We start from the raw sequence: 18,698 nt of genomic DNA on the forward strand, positions 1-18,698 counted from the left end.
AAGTGGTTAAATTTGCACGCACTCGTGGAATGGCGACAAACTACAGTACTTAAAAATCTCCATTAACACAGTTTACATTTGCGGGCCCAACTTGCGTATGCGTTTTCTTTGGTGAACGATCTCAGGGGGGACAGGGGCACTTTACATTTTTAAGGGTGTTTTTTTTTATATATAAAAGGAAGAAGAATAGCACAAGTAAATATGCCATACTTTCCTATCTATTTACGAATGCTAACTGCATTAGGATAAAAGAAATAGTCAACTTCCACTTTAAGTCAGAAAGCTACAATTTTTGAAAGGGAGATCAGCAATGCCAGTTCACGTGATTCATTAAGTACAGGTAAGTGATTTAATGGTATTGTAAAGGTTGTTTTTTTATTTTCTAAATAGGTTCCTTTAAGCTAGTGCATTGTTGGTTCACTTACCTTTTCCTTCTAAATGTTTTTTTCTTTGTCTGAATCTCTTACTTCCTGTTTCTCCTCAGTAAGCTTGCCCCCATCATCCGAGCGGGGGTTAGTCAGCCAGAACAGCTTACTGAGGAACAGGAAGTGAAAAATTCAGACAAAGAAAAAAAAAATTTTAGAAGGGAAATCGAAGGAAAAGGTAAGTGAACCAACAATGCACTAGCTTAACCACTTAAGACCCGGACCAAAATGCAGGTAAAAGACCAGGCCCCTTTTTGCGATTCGGCACTGCGTCGCTTTAACTGACAATTGCGCAGTTGTGCGACGTGGCTCCCAAACAAAATTGGCGTAATTTTTTTCCCACAAATAGAGCTTTCTTTTGGTGGTATCTGATTACCTCTGCGGTTTTTATTTTTTGCGCTATAAAAAAAAAAAATAGAGCGACAATTTTGAAAAAAATGCAATATTTTTTACTTTTTGCTATAATAAATATCACTAAAAAAAAAAAAAAAAAAAAAAAAAAAAAATATTATATATAAAAAATTTTCCTCAGTTTAGGCCGATACATATTCTACCTATTTTTGGTAAAAAATAATAAAAAAAAATCACAATAAGCGTTTATCGGTTGGTTTGCACAAAATGTATAGTGTTTACAAAATAGGGGATAGTTTTATTGCATTTTGAATAATTTTTTTTTTTTTTTTTTTTACTACTAATGGCGGCGATCAGCGATTTTTTTCGTGACTGCGACATTATGGCGGACACTTCGGACAATTTTGACACATTTTTGGGACCATTGTCATTTTCACAGCAAAAAATGCATTTCAAATGCTTTGTTTACTGTGAAAATGACAGTTGCAGTTTGGGAGTAAACCACAAGGGAGCGCTGATGGGGTTATGTTTCACCTAATGTGTGTTTACAACTGTAGGGGGGTGTGGCTGTAGGTGTGATGTCATCGATTGGAGATCCCTATAAAAGAGGGATCACACGATAGATGACACCGCCACAGTGAAGAACGGGGAAGCCGTGTTTACACACAGCTCTCCCCGTTCTTCAGCTCTGGGGACCGATCGCTGGACTCCAGCGGCGATCAGGTCCCGCAGCTTCGGCCCGGGGCGCGCACCCACGACCGGGCTTAAAGATCAACGTACCAATACATTGATGTGCCCAGCCGTGCCATTCTGCCGACGTATATCGGCGTTAGGCGGTCCTTAAGTGGTTAAAGGAACCTATTTAGAAAATAAAAGACGAACCTTTACAACCCCCTTTAACTCTGCAACATTCAGTTAAATGAAATATGAATTCTGTGCTAAATATATAACGACCCTTTAACCAAAAATTGGCAGCATCCCAATATCATTACTTGCCCACCTTTACAGGAGGCGTGACCCCGGATCCAGAGTGCCGACGTATCTGACAGCCATTTTGGTTGGGTCTCTGCTGTTTGTTGTTCAACTGAGGCTTCTTCACAGTACCACCGTGGTCATTCCTCACCGATTCCACCTTTTCTGCTGTGGTTTTACTCAACAGCTAGATTTTAAAATAAAAACACAATTTAAACAAAAGCATAGAAAAAGAGTCCACATTCTCATACCAGAGAGTAAAGTCCAATAGAAGTACTTGCTTTGGGCAACCCCTTTGTGTGGCGAAAAACTAGCAACTTTTTTTTACAGTTCTGTACTCATTTATTTTACCTAAAAGAAACCCACATTCAGCGTGGCAGTGCCAAAAGCTGAAACTATGTGCCCTAAAGAGCAGATTTACTTTCCCAGCATATAGAAGTATTTTCCTCAAAGTTAAATGAGCGCAGAAAGATCTAAGCTCTTCAAATCATCTTATTTCACATTGTATTGTAACTGCACCATCAATAGTAATAAAAGTTAATAAATGTGTAGAGAAAATAAGGTAGCACAAAAGTGTCACTACCACCTATATGGCCAAAAAAAAAAAAAAAAAAAAGAGAAGATCTTTCTCTGCTGATGAATATGTAAAAAATAAATAAAAACGTATTTATATTTTTAGCAATGCTCCAAAATTAAACTGTATATGTTAGTGGTTCAATAGTGTGATTCAACATTCAGCCACACTGCATTGCCAGAACACAGACACCATTATTTCCTACTGTAGTTTGTGGTGTCGCCTGCCCTGCTTGCTTACTGTAAATTGCATTACCATTAGTCCCTTCCCCCGATGTGTTTCCCACTCCCATAACATGACAAAAAGTGTTGGACTGGAAGCACTGTGCAACGCATCCAAGCCAGGCAGGATTAGTGTATAATCACTTATTTTAATATATGCTTTGCAGGGGACCGGTGAATATAATGGAGGTTGACATCAATTAGTAAAGCAATCTTTAAAACACAATTAACAACTTCACTATAAGGCCACATGCACAACTGGACATTTTTACAGCTGCCGATTTTGGCTTCAGATGTTTTTCCTGCAGCCAGTAAACTCTCCAGAATGTTATCCTATGTGTCCATGCACACATAGACTGTTAGCAGCTTTTAGCAGCAGTGTTTTTCTAGCTGAAAAAAAAAAAAAACAGAACTAGTGGGCTTTGAGAGGAGTTTCAGTTGTAAAAACGCTCCAACTCTGAAAAAGTTGTAAAAAAAAAAAAAAAAAAAAAAACAACGATACTATTCGCCGTTATCAGCGGTCGATGCATAAGCTTTTATGAGAGTATAGTTTTGCTAAAAAAAATCACTCAGCAGCTTTCCACAGCCAACGTACCTGGCTTTTTTTTATAACGTCCAGTGTGCATGAGGCCTCAAACAACAACTTACCACAGAACTGTTGGCATCTGGGAGGAACTGTCCAAATTCCGACAACAAGTCTTCCTGGTTCTTAAAAAGCCGAGCAACCTGGGCATAGACCTCTTGCTCCGTGAGGGCTGGGGTATAATTTCCTCCTGCTTCCTTAGCGTTACGCTGCTCCTTCTAGAACATGAAGCAGAAAACCATGAGAGAAGCCAACATTTAAAAACCTACCAATAATAAGCAGATAATACCTAGCTTTCCGATGCAGAAAACAATATCAAAAAGACAATAAAAAGGTGAAGGCGAGAATATGTGATCTGCCCAAAATTTCTAAATGCACGGAGTCTATTTATGTATGAAGCAAGTTAACTCCCTAAACACATGCAAATTCCCTCAGCCTTGGGACCTAGGGCAAAATAAAAGTGATGGCCACTGAGTATATACCCAAGTGCACTGGGGTACCTATGCAAAAATCTCTCCCATTGCCCTAGCCCCACACAGATTAGAATTTCGCTATATATTCTGCAGGAGATGCAATCGCGACCAAAACCCTATCCTAGTGTACTGCCTCTACCAGATTACTTGCTTAACAACGCGTAAGATACCTGCCAGCAGATCCAGAAGGGGGAAGTGGGGCTTGGACCAAACGGACATGTCCCACCTAGGTGAGCACTGTGAAGGTGGGTGGGAGCACCTGTCACACAAAAAAAAGGAAACCGCTCGCAAAAAAAAAAAAAAATGCAGCATAGCTTTTATGGTTACAGCAGTGAAAACGTGGAACTTCCTTCCCCAAGCTGTGGCAATATCTAAAGAGAATCTGTAAATTAAAAAACTTTCAGATGTCCTCTGGGATTATTCACACCAGCCACTGCATTCCAATGCAGCAGTGCGGTGCTGCCGAGATCAGCGCAATCTCAAAGTTCAAGTGCGCTGGGCTAAAAAGGGTACACAACACTGCTGTGGTGTGAACCAGGCACATAGGGAAACAAGGTATTTTGCCTTGTCATGAAGTGAGCCTGTGCTGGAATAGTGAGGGTACGCATTTAGAATACTGTGAACGTACCATCAGTGAGCATTAGATAAAGGCTAAAGGCTATGGGAATTCTTAGACTCAAAAACATTCACACATAGATACCACTTGCCGACTGCATAACTGGGAAGACACATCATGATTTTTATGATGGTATACCGGGGTCATGGCTGCAGCTAAAATGCAATACCTCGGTATTAAAAAAAATAAAATAAAAAAAAAGAAAATCTCAGCTGCTGCTCTTTCCAATAAGAGTGATCCAGCAGCCAATTCCCGACCCTGCCGCAAACCCCTGCCCCTTTCCGGTGGTAGTCTGGCTTACCTGATCCGGTGGTTGGCCATAGAGATGATTAGCAGAGGAAAGATGGCCTCCACTCATCTCTATGACCTAAGAGCCCGGGAGCGTCACCAAGACGTCGCTTCCGGTTCACGGCCGATGTAAACTAGGCCAATTTTTTTTTCTGGAAAGGAATGGATCAATGGGTTTTTATTTTTTTGATCTGATGCTTTTCATTGTAGGGAAGATATGTGGGGTTTTTGTCAACCAACAGGACTTACATTAGTTGTGATAGCAATAAAAGTGATAATTTAAAAGGGATCGTTTAAAAATAATTTTATTTTATTTTTTAAAGTACCCCCGTGCTTGAATACGTAGGTCACGCTCCCACGGGTAAACGGGGTTTGCGCCACACGTGAGGTATCGCCACAAATGTTATAGTGAGAGCAATCATTCTAGCACTAGACCTCCTCTAAACTCTAAACAGGTAACCTGTAAATACATTTTAAAATATTCGCCTATGGACAGTTTGGCGCTATTCCACGAGAATGTGCAAATTTAACCACTTCTGGACCAAGTCTATTTTTGAGTCATTTAAAAAAGAAAAAAAAAAAAAATCTGTATTTTTTTGCTAGGCGACGCTTCAAAATAATGTTAACGGTTACCAGTTTAGAGTTACAGAGGAGGTCTTTTGCAAACACCTGATCACTTACATGGCTGTCACGAGGAACGTAAACATCCCTGGTGACATTAATAGGTGGTGAAAGGTACTTTTTTTTGGAGGGATCTGGGGTCAGCGTTTTGGAATACTAAGGATTTTTAAAAGTGGCACCACTGACAGCCGAGTAACCAGAAGGTACGTTGTGATGCCACGGGATGGGAGAATTACGGCCCCTCTCCCGCTCCTTATGAGTTGTAATGGTTGTTATCATTAGAAAGCCAACTGCCAGCTCTAAAGAAATGGTACTGGGGTGAAGCCTGCAGCTGTGGGCTCCACCCTGGTACAACCACTTCCTCAAAATGATGTACAGGTACTTTGTTTTACGTGAAGTGGTTAAAGCATGACATGTTAAGCAACTATTTACTTGGTATAACCTTTTTATTAAAGGGTGTGGGGGGAGAGCGGCAAGAAGGTAACATTGTGGGTTTTTTTTACCAAGTGATTTTTGCTTGTAAAAGTTTACCCTTAAGTGGTTAAACTGGATGGACCCTGTGTCTTTTTGCCTTATGTGATAGTCAAAGAAGAATAAGTATATAGACCAACACTACCTACCTGGTAGGTATGCAGGATCTCCAAGAAAGCCTTGTAAATGTCAGGCTGGCCTTGAAAACGATTCTTTATTTTGTTCACATAATTAATGGCATGATTGAATTCAACAGGCTGGTTGTTTTGCATTGTAGGTGTGGCTGCAGTTGCGGTGGGTGTGGCATGGGCCAGTGGTCCTGGTGTATGTGGCTGTGCTGGTGGAGAACGGGGAGATGGGTACTGGATTGGTGTGCTCTGCTGGCTGGTTGGTGTATGTGCCTGAGAAGGCACGGGCTGAAAATAAAAAGATGGTTATTTATGGAGTGAGCCACGAGACTTGTTAAAAAGAGAAAATGTTTGCATATAACATAATATATATAGCAGGAGATTGAACATTGTCTAGCAATTTTAAATATACATTCTGTAGTAACTATACATGATCACAGTATTGGGAAATGAACAGATTGGGAATGAATGCATTAAGGAAACAAAAATGACAAAATGTTCAATCTCCAGATTAAAGAACGAAGATGAAAAACCCACCACCGTGCTGGGAAATCTTTACATGCACCCAGTAGCTGACAATTTCTGCAGTGTACACCAAGACCTAATGTGTCCTAAAGCCATTAAAATTCACGGTAATCTCCCAAAAATCCCCATATCAATAAGAAATGGTCAACAGAATTATTAACTAGACCAATGTGCCTTTAAAAATCAAGTGGCACTTAATATTTTTTCACCCACCTATCTTGCACCTTTTTCTTACCTTATTGATCTTTGCTGGGGTTGGTGAAGGGGCTGTCTGAGTGTTCAGTTGTGAAGGTGGAGGAACCTTATTGACAGGGGATTGCAGCTCATGGGTTGGGATTTGATGGACCTGTCCAAGTGTTGTGACATTTACTAGGTCATTTGTTTGCACCTCAGCATTATATCCATTGGAAAGTGTGTTACAGGTTAACAAAACAAAAAATGCTTATTGGCTATTAACTAAACCTAAAATGTACAGGTCCAATACTGATACATACAAAGAGAATGGACATCTCATTCTAAATATTAAACAAGGAAAACTGGTCTTGCCATTTGGTAATAAAAAAAACACACATGTACTTTACTGCTTATTTAATATCAGATTTAACACATGTCCATTACAAAGATTTTTTGCGCTTACCTTGTTGATCTTGGCTGGAGCTGGTGGTGGAGTTGGGTGGACTGGAGGAGGAGCTGCCTGAGTGGACGGTTGTGAAGGTGGGGGAACTGCTGGGACAGGAGGCTGCAACCCATGAGTGCTGATCTGATGGACCTGCCCAGGTGTGGTGACATTTACCAGGTCATTTGTTTGCACTTCAATTTTATAGCCTGGCGGTAGAAAGGTGTTAAAACCCATGATGAGGTCAGGATGACCTTTGAAGAGCTGAGAAACCCGACTGATGACCCCAGGAGTGTCAATGCTACAATTGGAAGAAAAATAAGTTGTTATAAGCTTAGTTTTTCTGTACCTCTTAATCAAGTTCAGTTTTTACATTTGCTAAATTAACAAATTAGGGAAGCACCGATACGTTTTTTTTTTTAAGCACTCACCGATATCAATTACCGATACCTTTAGCGGTGCGATTTGAGCCTATACAAATTGAATGGGATCAAATCGCACTGCAGGGAAAATCACATGCAATTTAAACAGTAATTGTGTGAACACCGAAGTCTCTATGAAAAGCCTGGGTTAAGGTGGAGGTTCACACTGATACGAACTACACGGCAGACATACGACTTTTATCCTACTTTGCTCTGCGACATCAGTCCTACTACATCCAGACTTGAATGAACAGGATAATACTTTGATTCGACTTTGTGATAGTAGGACTTGTCCTTTGACCAATCAAAACAATCCCAAGTGCGAAATAAAATTCCTTTTACTACTGCTGCAATCACCATGTCTGATGGTTAGGACAAGGATCCTACTTTGATCCGATTGCAATGATATTCAATGGGCTGAAGTAGGACCAAAGTAGTAGAGGGAACATTTTTAAAGTCGGACCGACTTGTGTAGGACCAGTTAAGACGGCTCTCATAGGGAAACATTGATTTTCACACATCATGTGACATGAGCTCCCAATGTCGGAGCGTTTGTCGTACCCATGTGAACCCAGCCTCACACAAGAGGTGGGGGGAAACTGCATGTCAGACAGAAATCACAGCACATATGTATGGGCTCAAATCACATCACAAAAAGGGTACTCGTGCAAAAGCTTAGTATAGGCACCGATACTGGTATTGGTGCAACCCAAGTTATAAACCAAATCTAACCACCAAGATATCAAACCTAAATAGGTGCATAATAAGCTGGCCGTACACCTTACAATCTGATGCAACTTATGCAAAAAAAACATTTTTTTATCCTCTTTTCTTTTTTCAACAAGAGAACAAAATTTAAGTTTAGGTAGCTCTTAAATTAAGATGATCTACCAATAATCAATTGGTCAATCCAAAAAAGAATGATGCAATCAGATTGTAAGTTGAATGGCCAGCTTTAAATATAAATTGTAAGTGTTAATGGAGCATAAAGGACCTCAAAGACAGATCCAAAAATTGTCCACAGTGGACTGCAGGCACTCACCTTTGGGATTTGAACTCCTTCATAATGTCAAGGAAATCATTGTACACCTGGGGCTGGCTGCCAAACTGCAGTTTCACCTGATCAAGATAAGAAAGTGCATCCTCCACCTGAGAACAAGAACAAATATTGTATTAAAGCTACCCAAAAACAAACACTAAAAACAGAATCACAAGTAAACTGTGCAATATTCATAAGTGAGCTTGTTTGGTGGGCACCAAAAACCTGCCAAAATAAACCCAAGACACATGTAATATGCTGGGCAAATGCAAACAGTATACAATGCAATAATACTGCCTGATCCTGGCTTTTCCATTGTGAACAGGGCAACATACAGGGAACAAAAAAAAAATCAAAAGAACAATGGCTGTACAATTCCCCTTACCTTCAATCTCTGAAATTGTTGCCCCTGAGCAGGTGCAGCTGGAGGTGTTGAATGTGCATGACTCTGCACCCCAGGACCTCCATGGCCTGGCACAGGCGAGTTGTGGTGGTGGGCTCCATGTACTGCTGCAAGAGCTGCTTGACCATGGCTACCGGAGCTTTGAGGCACTGCTGACACCTGAGAGGAAAGAATGGATGCAGGTTAACAGAGAAAGCAAAATTAAGTTTTGGTGTCTATAGAGTAGAGGTGTATGTAATACAAATGAACTTTAAAGCGGGGGTTCGGCGGGATATCGTTTTTTTTTTGTGCAGTAATCCTCAGGGCTTACCTGTACTCCCGCACTACCAGGGTGTCCCACTCCTTGAGCCGGCGTAAGCACTGTAATTCTAAAAAGAAGATTTTATATTCTCAGGCGATGGACGTTTCCATCTTACCTGTGGGCACTTTGAAGCCGACAGGGTCTTCTTCCGGGATACAGTGAATGCTGGCCTCCCAGCATTCACCGCTCTATCCCGCGCATGTGCAGTGTTGACGGCGAGCATCGCCGTCAACACTACACTGATGCCAAAACAACGGCCGGCGTCACAAGCTCACGCCCCGTTGTCCAGCGCTTCTCCGGAGGAGTGTAAGAAATTGATTGACAGGACGGGGAGAATGGACTTACACGCCCATTCCCCGCGGGGGATTTTGAGTGACAGGACACAGACGGCTGCTGAAAAGGAGGACTTAAAAAAAAAAAAAAAAAAATGGTGTGGTTACTGTCAGTGCCTACTAATTGCATAGACCTAATGTGTAAAATCAGGGTGAACCACCGCTTTAACTAAACTTGGCTCCCCTCGGATTCCTCGCCAGCACCTACATCTTGACCCCGGTCTTCTTTCAGTTTCTTGCCTCCTTGATTGGCCAACTTGGAATGATGCCAACTTCTGTGCATGCAGGAGTTCATTAATTTCGACAGAGGTGTGGCAAGAAAGTACACTGTGCTGCGCATGAAGAACTCTGTGTACATTCTAAAAGATTTTTAACAGGCAGGTACTGAATGCTTTATTGTATGTCTCTTCTACAATAAAGAGCCTGTCTGCTTGAAATTGTATTTCTTACAGTTAAAAAGGGGTTGTAAACACTCATGTTTTTTCACCTTAATGCATCCGTCATTGATCGGCCCCCCAGCCCCCCCACTTTACTCACCTGAGTTCTGTATTCCCCGCCGGAGACACGCGCTTCTCCTCTGCCCGTTGTCTCAGCTCTTGATTGGATAGATTGATAACAGCGCAGCCATTGGCTCCCGCTGCGGTCAATCAAATCCAATGATGCGGTCGCTGGACCGAGTCTATCATTCTGCATCTATGGACGCAAATTCCAGACTCGGGAGCATGCCTGCAAGGTAACCCCCTAGGAGAAGCGCTGTCCTGAGGGGGGCAGACCCCAGAAGTCGATCGGGGCCACTCTGTGCAAAACGAACTGCACAGTGGAGGCAAGTATGACATGTTTGTCATAAAAAAACACACACACACACACACACACACACACACACACACACACAAGCCTTACAATCACCAAGTTCTGCTCAATGAAAGCAGCCCAAAAATGCAAACATAAGGCAGGATTCAGTTCTTAACACAGTAATAAAAGGAAAACGCATATACTTACTTTATTGACATATAAAGACTATAAAAGTCCTTTAAAAGGAAAATGGGCAACTGTACATGTTAACTAACAACTTGCCAACAATGGAAAAAATATGAGACAATAAAAATAAAGACAAAAAGAAAAATTGTCTAACCTGATAACCTGGTGTCACGGAGTATTGGATGCCCGTTGTGGGCTGCATGCTATCAGACTGAGGTTCATAAGCCGGAGGAGCAGGAGCAAGTACACGGTGTTGGTGGGAAAATGGTTCAGTGATTCGGCGAGGCTGAGGTGGGTAGGCGGCTGCCTCTGGATCATCCAGTCTGCGCTTCATCCTGAGAACATAGTCGGGCGCCAGCGATGTACCTAGGGTTGATTAAGAGAGTTACGCATGCTTCATACACAGCAAGGACAGGCAACAAAACAATACAAATATGGAATTACTGTACGGAAGACATCTTGTGTTAGAAGGAACAGTCAAGAGTGGAAAAAAAATGTTGCCCAGTAACTGACTTTTCTGGCTGCTTACATATTTTTCAAACACCGCAACAACATTTAATGCTGCACGTCCCATGTTTTAGTGAAGAAATACGGAAAAAACAAAAATGAAAGACCCAAAAATGCATTCATAAGTGTTCTCATTTCTCAACACCATCTCCGTGTAATACAGCCAACAAGCTTTAGTCCCCCTTTCACACTAGAGGACCAATCGGGTCAGTCCGAAAAACTAACAGGTCCCTATTGGACGCTCCAGTCTCCGCTATGGAGTCGAGGCGGTCAGACATGTGTCCATTGACACCTGTCAACATCTGATTCTGTCTGCTAAAAACAGACTGATGCGGATCCGTTCCCCACCCGTCTGGTGGATTGGGTCGGGTGGCAGTCGGTTTGTTTACATTCGACTGCCTATAGGAGGAGAGTGACTGTCATAAGCAGAGACACTCACAAGCCACCCGCCTGCCCAGAGGGGCATTCACACTGAGCAGGCCGATTCCAACAGAGCCCACCCTGTGTGGAAGGGACCCTACGGTTTCCGCAACACGTGTTGAAACATGTTACAAGTGAACAATCGGTTATTTCTTTTAAGTAGATGGCACTGACCAGATCTCCAGAATATTTAGTTTTCCTGTTCCTGCTTATACAAATGTGTGCCCATTCAAAAACAGAGTACCGTATTTAACGGTGTATACCGCGCGCTATTTTGCCCTGAAAATCAGGGCAAAATCGTGGGTGCGCGATATACGCCGATACCCGCTTTCCCGCGCCGAGTTTGAATACTGCGCCGACATATACCGAGCGCAGTACACTTGTGTATAGTCGGGCAGTCTCAACTATACGCGAGTGTACTGCGCTCGGTATATGTCGGCGCAGTATTCAAACTCGACGCGGGAAACGAGCGAGGAGGACGCCGGACCCGACGAAGAGGACACCCGCAGACGGACGCGACGAGGCCGCCGTGCAAGACACCAAACTAAGTACAAAAATCTTTTTTTCACAGGAATTTCTGGGCAAATTAAGGGGTGCGCGCTATACGCGGGAGAGCGCTATACCCCAATAAATACGGTAACTTGGACACCTGCGCGGGTTTCTCTAGAATCCCATTATGACTGTCAGTTCATGTTCTTCTTCCCATAACAAATACCCGCTGTAAGACACACACAAGTTTTGTTATTATTCCGTATAGCAAATTTCTCAATTTTCCTTTCAAATTTTGAACATTTTATTGAAAGCATGCTTACTATGTCAATTTTTTTACAGATATGCACGGATTGAAATGTAAGGATCGAGTCACTTATAAAGTTTCTTAAATATACTGCTGTGTCTGGGGGAGAGAATAGGGAGGCATTGATGATCATGCAAGGAATTGGAGCTGAACTGTGGAAGGATCAGAAACTCCAGAACTCTTTAAAGATTATACACCTTATCACAGGCAGACAATATATCTCAATACATTACATAGAGCAAACATACTGAGTATAAACAGACACTGGCAAGTACAAATAAACAGAAGTGTGCATAGGTCATGTGAAATTCAGAACCCAATCTTCTAGCATTTGGCCATTCGATTGAATAGGCTTCTATGTAGGGCTGCAACTAACGATTATTTGCATAATCGATTAGTTGGCCGATTATTGTTTCGATTAATCGGATAATAGCCTTAAAAAATGCAGCTTCTCCATTGAAGTATATTGAACAAAAAAAAAAATAGCACAGTTTTGCATTAAAAACTCCTTGCCCTTTCCAAATACGCATCAGCTGAAAAAAATCATGGATGTGAACGTGTCCCATAGGAAAACATGTAACTGAACTGTAGTGTGTTTCTGCAAAAAGCACCAAAAAACAGAGGTGTGACCCCGGCCTGAGATGTTTAGTAACATAATGGGGGTTAAAAAAAAAAAAGAAGAGCAAATAATCGCTACTGTAAGGGGTTAATTTTTTTACTGTGGGACAGTGAGTAATATTTACAGTAGCGATTTGCTTTTTTGTACTATAAAGGGCTAATTTTAGTTTTTTAACCCCATTATGTTACTGGCCGATTAATCGATTATGAAATTAACAGATTACAATCTTCATAATGGATTAGTTGTTTCGGCCCTACTTCTATGACTGCATTTCATGCGGGGAAAATGGTCTCTGCATCATTGTTAAAACACTGCCGGGGGGGGGGGAGAATCACCCTGATGCTTTTACACCATGCAATTTCCTGCAACCAAAAACGTGCGGCCGTCGCTCTCTCCACAGCTTCCCGGCTCTTGATTGGATAGATTGATAGTGGCTCAACCATTAGCTCCTGCTGCTGTCAATCAAATCCAATGACGTGGAGGGGGGCCTACGGACGCCGAATGAATCACTCAGGAGAGCACCCGCAAGATAACCCCCTCAAAAGAGAGCTTCTCAGAGAGGGTTATCTAATGTGGGGAGGAGCCGCTGTAGGACCCCAGAACAGGTCGATCGAGGCCACTACGAAATGAACTGCGCAGTGGAGGTATGACGTGTGTATGTATGTATATATATATATATATATATATATATATATATATATATATATATATATACACACACACACACACGAACGAACCTTTAGTATCACTTTAAGATATACAACGCCTTAAAGTGTCCTAAACAAACAAAAATTTTGCTTTTTGACAAACAAAAGTGTATATATATATATATATATATATATATATATATATATATATATATATATATATATATATATATATATATATATATATATATATATATATATACACACACACACACACACACAAAAAAAAATGTAAACTCTTGGCTGTACCTTCATTGCACATATAACCAATATTTAAATGTTAAGAAAAACATTTTTCTTATTTTTTTTTTTTTCTGTCAGCAGCCAAGTAGAAGCCCCCTACTTATTCTTATACGATAGTGCAATGCAGATTTAAACTTTAACGTGCCATTATAAGCTGAGCATTGTGTTGTAGATTAAGAAAAGGCCAGCAGAGGGCGCCAAAGATAGTGTGAATGAGTGTGATGTGTGCAACTGCATAGTAAAGGGAAAGGATTGATGGGAGACGGTCTCTCAGCCAGAACAGCTTGCCAATAGAGTAAGGGGCATAAACAGACCAGAGGAAAGCAGAAGTTCCGTTTGGTAAACACCCCTCCCTTACATTTTCAATCCGTTTTAGATTAGTTGACGAAAACTGGAATTGATTTTCGTCAATTGACCCAATTTGAATTTTATTTCCATTTAGTTTATGCCATTGAAAACATGCAGCCGACGATGACAATCGTGAAAATATTTGTCAACAAAATTAACACTTCAGGTTCACACTGAGCTGCAGGAAAGAAGACGCGCAAGTTCAGCTGAACTCGCACGATTTCACTCCTGCCGGTCAGTCCCGATTTTGGCCGCGATTACAGACATCTGTGCAGATGTCAATGTAAAATCGCAAAACTTTTTGAAATTGGTGCAGCGCCGCATCGATTAGGATGATGCCATTGCCTGCAATTTCCGGCAAATGCCGCCGATTTGACATGCAAAATTGCACCAGTGTGAACCAGGGCTGAATGACAGAAGAGACCACCACGGGGCTCTCTACGGAGACCAACGAAGTGCCCATTTTCTTTTCTCCCTGCTAAGCATCGCTTAGTAAAAGCAGCATACGTTACACATGGTTTGGCACAGTTAACCCTTTAAGTGCCCCTAGAGGTTAACCCCTTACCAGCAAGTGTCATTAGTACAGTTACAGTGCATATTATCACAGTATTTAGTGTCACTGGAGAGGTCAGTGTGTCATTTAGTCAGTTCCCACCCAGTGTTAGATTGCCCACTGCACTATTAGGCCCCATGCGCACGAGACGCTGCTAAACTCGAGTTCAGAGGCATTTGGGCATTTTTTTCAACTGCCCCTGAACACATTTAATGTTATCCTATGTGTCCGTGCACACAATCACGTTTTTTGGTGTTTTACAGCAGTTGGGTTTATGTCCGTTTTTTCAGACGCAAAATTTTGGGTTCAGAAGCGTTTTAAACTTTGGGAGGGTCTACAATGTCTTTGAGATAAGCGCTGACAGCCGCTAATCGCGGCAAAACCCCTGGCAATTCGCAGCAAAAACAGGTGTTTTAAACGCCGGTTTTTGCCTTTGAAAACGTGAGTTTAGAGGTGTTTGTAATTGCTTCTCGTGTGCATGGGGCCATACAGTCCCACAATAAGTTGCAGATCGCCCCATTACCAGTAGAACAATAAATAATAACTTCCTATATCTCTCTCTCTAGATAGAGATATAGAGAGAGAATCGTTTGTAGCAGAATACATTTTGGCCTATATTTAAGATTTTTTTTTTTTTATACCACTTCATATAGACTCCACCAAACCAAGAGACTTGCTCATGGTTTATTTGCTTCAATCGTCTCTGCAACGGTTTCACATCATTTGCGGTTTTCTTTTGCGCTTTCATTTTATTTTATCAAAATAACAGACCAACAAGCCTTTATAAAGGCCAGCTAAAGACCTATTCATGTATAAAATATTTTAGAAAACCTCCACAAAAAGAACCCCTCCCTCCCCCCCTCACCTCATGACTCCCCGTCTTCTCATTTTGACAGTTTTACCTTACTTCCTATTTATTCTCTTATCCCGTTACTCTCAGATTTCCCGCGTAGCTCCATGTTTTCTTGAAGTCTTTCCACTTTTTCCATTCTATTTTTTCCTCTTCGACGCTATACTTCAGCTCCTCCAACCGAGTCTATCCATTCCCATATTGGTGGGCTTTCCACCTCTTGCCATTTTTTTGGAATCGGCCTTTTGGCTGCGTTTAATAAATGAGGGGTCAATGACTTTTTATAACATTTTATTGCCTCTTCTCCAAGAAATAGGACTGCCCATGGGTCTTTTTTAATCTCCCTCTTGGTGATATCTTGTATCAGGCCCAAGATTTTCTCTCAGTATTTTTTGATCTTAGGACAGTCCCACCACAGGTGAGCCATTGATCCCCTTATTGGACACCCTCGCCAACAATCTGCCGACTGTCCCGCTCTAATTTTACTTATTTTATCATCAGGTGTGGCATACCACCCTGTGATACACTTGTAATTCATCTCTGCCGTCTTTATATCTGTGGCAGAGGAGTGGGTCAAATTTAAAATTCTTTCAATTGTGTTATTTCCCCTTGGTGTTCCCAACTCCCTTTGCCATTTTTAGATGAATGAGGGGTATCTCCAGCTCGTCCACCTTCAGCAGTAATTTATAGAGTTTTAAAATGGCCCCTTTTAAGCTATCTGCTGTACAGAACTGTTCCAGCGGTGTAGGCTCCACCCCTGTCCTCAAAGGCTGGCGCAAGTTCTGCACCAAGTGGCTCAGTTGGCGATACCGCCACCCATCCATTATCATTAATTCTTCCTTAGATTTTAACTCCTGAAGTGACATAATTCTCCCTTTTTTTTTATTATATCCCTTAACGCGGTAGTTCACCCTCACTGACATGATTTTACCATCGAGACAGGCATTGTAGCGCGAGCTACAGTATGCCTGTCCCGATTTTTTTAACCCCCGGACTCACTGTGTACTCGTACATTATAGATTTCGGCTCCCGCGGGGAATGGGCGTGCCTATGGAGAGGGAGGATGATTGACGGCCGGCCCTGGCACATCGCTCTCCCCGAAGACAGCCGGAGTAGGTCTCGGCTCTTCACGGCGCCTGCGCACAGGCTATGCGCAGGCGCCGTGAAGAGCCAAGCCTATTTCGGCTATTTCCGGAGAAGCGTGACGCGCCAGAGCCGGCCATCAAATCATCCTCTGTCTCCATAGGCACGCCCATTCCCCGAGGGGAGTCGGTATCTTCGATGTACGAGTAAACGGTGAGTACGGGGAAAAAAAAAAAAATCGGGACAGGCATACTGTAGCTCGCGCTACAATGCCTGATTTTATGGTAGAACAAAACATTTTTTTTTTTTTGGGGTTTATAGGGTGAACCCCCGCTTTAATTGTACTTTATCCTTTCTAATCCAATTTCCCCCCACTGTTATTTTTCCAGGTGCGAAATATTCATTTTCTTTTAAATTTATAAGTGGTGAATTATAATCTCGTTAGAGATAGATGTTCTCCGCCGCTTCCGGGTATAGTCTGCGGGACTGGGCGTTCCTATTTGATTGACAGCCTTCCGACCGTCACATACAGCGCGTCACGAGTTGCCGAAAGTAGCCGAACGTCGGTGCGCAGGCGCCGTATAGAGCCACACCGACGTTTGGCTTCTTTCGGCAACTCGTGACGCACTGTATGCGACGGTCGGAAGGCTGTCAATCAAATAGCCCAGTCCTGAAGACCATACCCGGAAGCGGCGGAGAACATCCATCTCTAAAACGGTATGTACTGCATTGATTTTTAAAAAAACACCCGATTGAGGCTAATTGTGGGAAGCACGATCTAATGTTAAAAATTGTTTTTCGGGTGAACCCCCGCTTCAATTGAATGCATTAAATTTGTTTACAAGAATTCTAACCATTGTACATGAGATGAAAATGCTGTGTTATGTTCCCTGGTACACAATTCACACCAAATCTTCAATGTACCTAGATGACCACAGGACTAGAAATTGTGTCCTGGCGTCTGGGCTTTTGTCGGCCCATTCACTGTTGGCACCAGGCATGAGCATAGCTTGCCAGAGCACAGGAGTTGCCAAATGATGCAGAAGGTTTTTACACACAGGGAAAACTCCAATGGGACACACTGGCAGCCTTTTTAGCCACCCTGCTGATGCCTATTTATATGTAGTAGAAGAATCATTAACTGAAAGTTACTAAACCCACAACAGTAAGATGTCTGTACAAGCAGTAAAGCATGCTCGTTTTACTCACTGTGGAACCCAAGGGGTTAATCCTCCACATTGTGAAAAAGTGCCGTTTGGTTCTGTCTTCTCTGATCCTTTTCTTTTTTCCAGTCCCCAATCCATCTTCTGAGAGACTTGGGGGCACTAAGCACATGCTCAGTTTGGTGCATATTGGTAGAGTTGTTTTTTTGGGGGGGGGGGGGGGGGGGGTAGCATGCGATCAGCACAAGATCTTGGTTTTGTTGTTCTATAAAATTACCAAATGTTATACTTATCTGCTCTGTTGAAGTGGATTTGCACAGGGCAGCCCAGATCATCTTCTTGGGTGCCTCTTCTGTGCTTCCTGGCCCCTCCCTCCTGTCACGTGCCCCCCACAGCAAGCAACTTGCTATGGGGGAGCAGGGCTGCAGCTCCGTGTGTCCATTCAGACATGGAGCTGCGGTTTTGGCCCCACCCCTCTCCTGATTGGCTGACTTTGATTGACAGCAGAGGGAGCCAATGGCGCCGCTGCTGTCTCAGCCAATCAGGAGGGAGAGTCCTGGACAGCCGAGACACTCGCTTGACAGAGACGGGGTACGGGTAAGTATTAGGGGGGCTGCTGCACACAGGCTTTTTATCTTAATGCATAGAGTGCATTAAGATTCTGACTTTACAACCCCTTTAAAGTTGACCCTGTGGTGACAGTAATCTTTCTGCGAGCCATCACTGACCTCGGTAGCTACAGGCACGGTGAAGTAATTCCTCTTCAAAAGATCACAACAGACTCAGAAGACAGATTTGAAAGTGCATGAAGTCTTGGATAATGGGGAAGGGTTAGAACCCCCCCATTTGCCCTGAGGACCATTGAGACAGATAGTGACAAGAAATCCAAAACTTTAGTTTTCATGACAGGGTGAACATCTTTTTCCAATGGAGGACAAAATGTTTTGGTAACAACTGTCTAAACCGAGGAATTCTCATCAACACTTCCAAGACCAAAAGCGAAGGGAAATCTGCCCTGTCCTACCCTATCAAAACTAAAACAGTTTTCCCTATACATGCTGTTTAACCAC

The 18,698-nt window shown here is 42.5% G+C and overlaps 1 protein-coding gene across 7 annotated transcripts in view; it reads right to left on the reverse strand.

Annotated features, from left to right (window-relative positions):
- Positions 1-18,698, reverse strand: part of SIN3A (SIN3 transcription regulator family member A) — a 104,672-nt gene that overhangs the window by 71,351 nt on the left and 14,623 nt on the right. For 5 of the 7 annotated variants that reach the window (XM_040342978.1, XM_040342977.1, XM_040342982.1 and 2 more), the window contains exons 2-9: positions 10,494-10,705; positions 8,711-8,887; positions 8,329-8,435; positions 6,886-7,165; positions 6,484-6,594; positions 5,745-6,011; positions 3,192-3,344; positions 1,777-1,935 (exon numbers count right to left, since the gene is read on the reverse strand). In XM_040342978.1, the coding sequence (XP_040198912.1) occupies positions 1,777-1,935; positions 3,192-3,344; positions 5,745-6,011; positions 6,484-6,594; positions 6,886-7,165; positions 8,329-8,435; positions 8,711-8,887; positions 10,494-10,673 (1,434 nt within the window). In that variant the 5' untranslated portion in view covers positions 10,674-10,705. Of the gene's footprint in view, positions 1-1,776; positions 1,936-3,191; positions 3,345-5,744; positions 6,012-6,483; positions 6,595-6,885; positions 7,166-8,328; positions 8,436-8,710; positions 8,888-10,493; positions 10,706-15,434; positions 15,693-18,698 lie in introns of those variants that run through there. The other 2 variants (XM_040342979.1, XM_040342980.1) reach the window with 2 other exon arrangements.

Source organism: Rana temporaria, chromosome 3, assembly GCF_905171775.1.
Source record: "Rana temporaria chromosome 3, aRanTem1.1, whole genome shotgun sequence".
NCBI classification, from domain to species: domain Eukaryota; kingdom Metazoa; phylum Chordata; class Amphibia; order Anura; family Ranidae; genus Rana; species Rana temporaria.